Genomic DNA, 6257 nt, shown 5'->3' with positions numbered 1-6257 from the left:
CAGTGTTTATTAACCATTCTCCTCTTGTGACCTTTTGCTTGTATAACTATGAAGCAGATAAACCTGTAAAGGTAAATACAGGTCTGGATGAGGCAGACAAGGTTGGAGAAGCATAAGTAAAATACTATTGTATGTGTCGCAAATAACTGGAGAAAAAATATTCAGGGTAAAAAGGTCAATTCACAATAAACGACGTTGGTGAAAATGATTAAGATTTCCAGTGTTTCGGTAAAGAATAAAAGCCATGAGGACTCCAATCAAAATTGCAATATCGTTGCAATATAAGGCAAACAATTCTGGCATTTGATATTTAGGATAAAAATGTGTGTAAAGGGCAGGACAAAGCTGGAAATGCAAACTCATGTTACCAATGTCTCTGTGAAACGTACAATGTGATGCAGAGGCTACCAGGCTCTCTAAAAGAGAAACTGGTCTGGGGAGGAAACACATCTAAAGTTAGTGTCACTACAATGGCGATAAGACCACGTCACTACAAGCAAGGCAAAACTTGTCAAGCAAACTTCAAATCAAAATGTCAGTATTACTATGAGACTGCCAAAACTAACAAAGCATACTGGACATAACAGAGTCATTAAATGACAGCCCAACAAGAAGTTAAGTATACCTTAGTTTAACAAGACCACTGAGCTGATTAACAGCTCTCCTAGGGCTGGCCAGAAGGATTAGACTTATTTTACGTGGCTCAGAACCAACTGGTTACCTAGCAACCGGACCTACAGCTTATTGTGGAATCCGAACCACATTATACCGCAAAATGAATTTCTATCGCCAGAAATAAATTCCTCTAATTCATCATTGGCTGGCCGGAGACTCGAGCGCGGGCCCAGCAGAGTGCTAGCCGTGAACTATACCAACCCGTCCAATGAGGAACTAGAATTTGTAAAGCAGGTTTAGGGTATGAAAATAAGTTCGGTGAGACCAGTAAAGTTTTTTGTTGAATGTTCTCACTACAACATGGGTGATGTTGCTATTGCAGTAATTGTAGACAAATTCTATTTAAGGCATCAGTGTAACTATTAGACAGACGATACTGGTAAAGTATATTTAGAGTACAAATGATATTACAGGGCAAATAAGGGTAGTCCAGTACTTACAGGCTTCCAATTTCCCACCCACTGGCCCAAGCAGGAACCACAAACTGCTTTAAGATTAAGGAGGCCATCTTTACTATCATAAAGCAGTTTTGGAATAATGATTTTAATATTATATGGCTGGTTATCTTACTTGAGAAAATCTTGTTTCTGTGTTGCAAGTTTAAAGCACTGCATGATTCAGTTCCTCATCGGACGGGTTGGTATCGTTCTCGGCTAGCACTCTGCTGGGCCTGCGTTCGATTCTCCGACCGGCCAATGAATAGAGGAATTCATTTCTGGTGACAGAAATTCCACAATAAGCTGTAGGTCCCGTTGCTAGGTAACCAACTGGTTCTTAGCCACGTAAAATAAATCTAACCCTTCGAGCCAGCCCTAGGAGAGCTGTTAATCAGCTCAGTGGTCTGGTTAAACTAAGGTATACTTAACTGCATGATTCTTTTAAAAAGATAATTTTATATTGTTATTGTAACACTGGTTGTAAACACTGGATATTCATATACTCCAAATGCTGCTGAAGACATTAAATTTAGGGTTACATTATAATGTCTTGAAGAATAGTCTTCATAACTAAAAAAAATTCATAGCTAACTTAAGACTCGAGAAAAGTAGGAAACCTCTCCAAGTGTAGAATTTAATTTTTTTTTTGGGGTTGTACTTTGATTAGCAAACGTTATATAATAAAGAACCTAAGTTCATTATTCTGCCAGCCCAGTTGAAACCACGATTTATTCCATTCAGTCTATGATTTACTGTACTAAAATTAGAGAAGATTCTTTTTTTATAAAAACAATCTGGGACCTATTACAAAAGAGAAAACTATAACTTCCGAAGCCTTGAATAGAGACCGTTTTTGCTTTTATGCACAATTAAAACTGACTCCATCTCTGTTTCCAGTTCATGTACCCATTTGTACACGAGATGCCATTCATTGTCATGGCAACCTCTGGCGTGGATCCACGGCAGAGTGCTGTCCTTGGAAACCTACTTAGCCCAGCCTACGTGCCCACTTTATTTCATGAATCTAACTGTGGGCACGTTTTTGGACGACTTGTCAATGCAGTTGCCAGCATAGCAAGACCCTTTTACTGGAGAAACTGGGAGGTTATACCAGCAGTTCAGAAAGAGGTGAGATTCCATTCTTATGATAATCCATTCTAAACTTCATTTGTTATTCAAGTGCAATGAATATTGTTAAAACTGTGTGAATACTCATGAAAACAAACTAATCGCATGTTGAATGTCTGACTGACTGTATTGTAGATCGACGTGCACTTCCCAGGCCTTCCTCCCATTCTAGACATAGAGAGAAATCAGAGTTTAGTCCTTCTGAACTCCCATTTTTCAACTGGCTTGTCTGTGCCCCTGTTACCTTCCCAGGTGGAAGTGGGTGGGATGCACTGCCGACCTGCCAAACCTTTACCAGGGGTAAGACACTGCTAGCGAGACTGATGTCTATTCGCATGAGAAGCTTTATACTGTCAATTTATGGTACATTGTATATAGAATATATAAAAAAATGTATACCTAAAATGAAAAATTTCTGAGATCACTTCGAGAGTCTGATGTAAAGATTTCTATGTAAACGGTATTATTACCTAATTGTCTTTAAAACTATTTTATATTTTTCCTGACAAAAGTTGTCTTTTACTTCAACATATTTTCAGTCTTCAGTTAATTCATATTATGAATGCCATTTTTCTTAATTTTAGGGCTTAGAGTCATGGATTGAAGGCGCAGGCTCAGCAGGTGTAATATACTTCAGCCTTGGTTCAGTTACAATAGGGAATACAATGCCAGTGAAGTACAGGAATATGTTCATTGAAGCTTTTTCCAAATTAAACCAAAGGATTCTTTGGAAATTCGAAACTGACTTAGTTGGAATTCCAGAAAATGTCATGATTAGTCCCTGGCTCCCACAACAAGATATTTTAGGCGAGTATTGTAATCTTGTAATCATAGTACAGGACTTATGCTTTAAACAGGAAATCAATAAGATTAATTGCTTTTGGATATTGCTCGAAAGCTTGTATCTACGGAACTCTATCGCGACTTTTCAGGTCACCCAAATGTGAGAGTATTCATAAGCCACGGAGGGCTCCTCAGTCTGCAAGAGGCGTTGTACCATGGGACTCCTGTGGTTGCACTGCCCCTGTTTGGGGATCAGCCTACAAATGGAGCAAGCGTTGTTGCTAACGGATGGGGTCTGTCTCTCAATTATGAAGATTTAGCTGTAGATCTCATCATCAGTTCTATTGAAGAAGTTTTGAACAACACAAAGTAAGTTTTTATTTTCCATTTTTGGTACCTGATCTGTTATGGTTTCTTAACAAGATTGTTGACGTAATATTATGATATATTTTCTCCATATATTTTGTACTGCTTACCCCTTACATATGGATTACCTTTAAAATACGTCATACGTCATACATATCCATATCATTCATTCTCTTCATTAATTAGCAATTACACAAAAGAAACTTCATGTATTATTTGGGAGCTTAAGTAACCAGCTAATGAGATTTCATGAAAATCAACTCTGTATAAACACATTCTGCAAGTCAGTCAAATAGTAAGATATTAAAGCTCCAGTGGAAGTCATGCTGTGACCCTAATCTACATCAATATTGATCTTAAGTTGAGAAGAGGCATTGTAAGATACAACCTAATCTGGGACCCCCCCCCCACCAAGGGGAACTTACTGACACCCCAAGCAGGGGTTCAGGCGCAGACTCGCCTTCTACCACAAGTGCCAGCCATCCGCCCAAGCTGAGTGAATGCCCACCCCACTTGGCCAACCTCCCATCCACCCAAATGATCAACTCATTCATTTCCCATCTTCGTGAGTTGCTATGGATACACTAGGTATAATCTCTTGGAATATTTTTGGCCTCAAGAGGAACATTCCTCTTCTAAACATGTTCTGCAAAGGCTTCAAAGGCATCATTGCATTACAAGAAACGCTCCTCTGGCCTCATGACCTTGCTATCTGCTATTCAGTGCACGAAGACTTTAAGAGCTTTCTCGACCTCATCGATGCAAGTTACAGATCACATCGTAGCTGGCCAATATGGTGAATGTGTTGACCTAGAGGAGTGATAGATTGCTGGGGCTTCAAGTGACTGTAGGGGACTCTGGGATCTTAATAATTAATGTTTATATGCCCTGGGAAAAGAACAATAATTTTGACCAATACTGCATGATCCTAGGCGAGTTACACAACATTATTCACAATTCTACTGCTGATCATATTTGTATAATTGCAGACCTTAATTCTCACCCCACAAAACAATTTTATAACGAACTTACTCGCTTCTGTCAAAATCACGCTCTTCAAATTAGCCATGTAATGCTCCTGCCCCCCTCCTCCTATACCTATGTACAAAATAGAACGGACACAGTTGCAACCTCCTGGCTGGACCACTGCATCACGTCCCCTCAACTTCATGATTCTATTGTGACCTGCAACATTCGCTGCGACCTTGCAACGGTTATGATCACATCCCCTTATAGGTGTCATTCAGTACCCCATCCCTCCCTGCCATGAACCCCCTAACTGATCACCCACCTGCTGTTAACTGGGATTTTAAAAACCAACAGAACACCAGATCCTTTAGGGGGTAGTGGAAGGGGTACTCATCAAACAGATTAAAGTGATAGAAGGAAACAAAGGATTTACCTCAGAAGATCCCATAAGCCGATCTTTAATATTGAAAGAAGCTAAGATCGACCCTTCTGATCTGGAGGTTAGGTCTCCTGCCCAACAGACCGTTGATGACTACTCACATACCACAAGGATTAATACCACTGACCATCAGATCAGGATATCAGACCGACAGGAGGAGATTAACAACTCTCAAGAGAATGGAAATCAGGACAGCCATCATATAAATGACAGCACGGGGAGAAGAAGTTCCAGAAGATTGCTGGGCCTTGAACCAGCCTGACTACCTCATCTCTTGAAAAAGGGTCACAGTTAGGACCTGAAAGTACTCGAGATCAAAGTAATACGTAAATATTTACCAGTAAACAAGTTATACACAAGAATCTTGTGGGTTTCTCTTTCCATTATTATTATTATTATGTTTCTACGTTTCTTGTTATTATTTGTATTTTTACTTTTTTATTATTACTGTGATTAATATTGCAGAGTTTTACAATGTTCAATATTCGTTTTTAGCCTCCTGGACCTGACTTCTGTAACCACCTAAGGTCCCCAGCTGGAAATGAATCGTCTGCAATCTGTATTTTTCATTGTTGTAATTTTTGATATATTTTTTCTACTATTATTCTCCATATAATTACTGTCATTACCATTATTATGAATTCTATTTTTTTTTCTACTTCTTCAGCAATTGTGTGGATAGTGCCGATTATTATTTTTGTCATGTTGCCTTATCTATCTAGATTGTGTGTATTGTATCTGTATATTTCATGTATATGGCTCTCAGCCGCAATAAAGGATATTACTATTATTATTATTATGTTAACTCTTCATTGAAGAAAACAGAATCAAATTCCAGTCTCCTTATTTTTTTGCAGGTACAAAGAAAATGTAGCGAAGACTTCAAGGTTATACAAGGACCAGCTAAATTCTCCTGTAGAACGAGCAGTGTTCTGGACGGAGTACGTCATACGTCACAGAGGAGCCCCGAAGTTGAGGTCCCCTGCTGCCAGCCTCTCCTGGGTACAACTACTCCTGCTGGATGTGTTAGCTTTGTCCCTCTCAGTTGCCATTTTGTCTTTGCTCACTCTCCTGTGGCTTTTCAAGAAAGTTCTGGGTGTAGTTTTGGGTTAAAAGCATTTGAAGAAAATGTCTCGATAACGCTTCACCTGCATTAGTTCTTGCTTTTCGATAAATATATGCCATACACACAATATATGAAATCTACTGCTTTCATTCACCTGTTGCACTGAAGTGCATTTTTTTCTTGTCACTGATTCTACACAAGCTCCAAAGTTCACAAGGAGTTCATTGATATTGTAGATTATTAGATCGAAAAATAAGCTTTTGCTTTTACTCGAAATACAAACTAAATACTGACTGACAAGTGCTGTCCATAAAGAAAAATATTAGAGAGTAGTCTCTCTCAGTGACGAAGTACTTGTGTAAGACATGGTAAATAATATGAGTAATGACAGCAA

The 6257-nt window shown here is 38.9% G+C and overlaps 1 protein-coding gene across 1 annotated transcript in view; it reads left to right on the top strand.

The window, feature by feature from the left end:
• The window catches only part of LOC136851802 (UDP-glycosyltransferase UGT5-like), a 7518-nt gene extending 1608 nt beyond the window's left edge, over positions 1–5910 (top strand). The window contains exons 3-7 of the mRNA XM_067126117.1: positions 2010–2240; positions 2376–2540; positions 2825–3047; positions 3173–3392; positions 5655–5910. Of these exons, the coding sequence (XP_066982218.1) occupies positions 2010–2240; positions 2376–2540; positions 2825–3047; positions 3173–3392; positions 5655–5910 (1095 nt within the window). The remainder of the gene's footprint in view (positions 1–2009; positions 2241–2375; positions 2541–2824; positions 3048–3172; positions 3393–5654) is intronic.
• Positions 5911–6257: the final 347 nt, after the last annotated feature.

Source organism: Macrobrachium rosenbergii, chromosome 3 (assembly GCF_040412425.1).
Source record: "Macrobrachium rosenbergii isolate ZJJX-2024 chromosome 3, ASM4041242v1, whole genome shotgun sequence".
NCBI lineage: Eukaryota > Metazoa > Arthropoda > Malacostraca > Decapoda > Palaemonidae > Macrobrachium > Macrobrachium rosenbergii.
The sequence above is the reverse complement of the archived record's forward strand: the minus strand, read 5'-3'. Positions and strand labels throughout refer to the sequence as shown.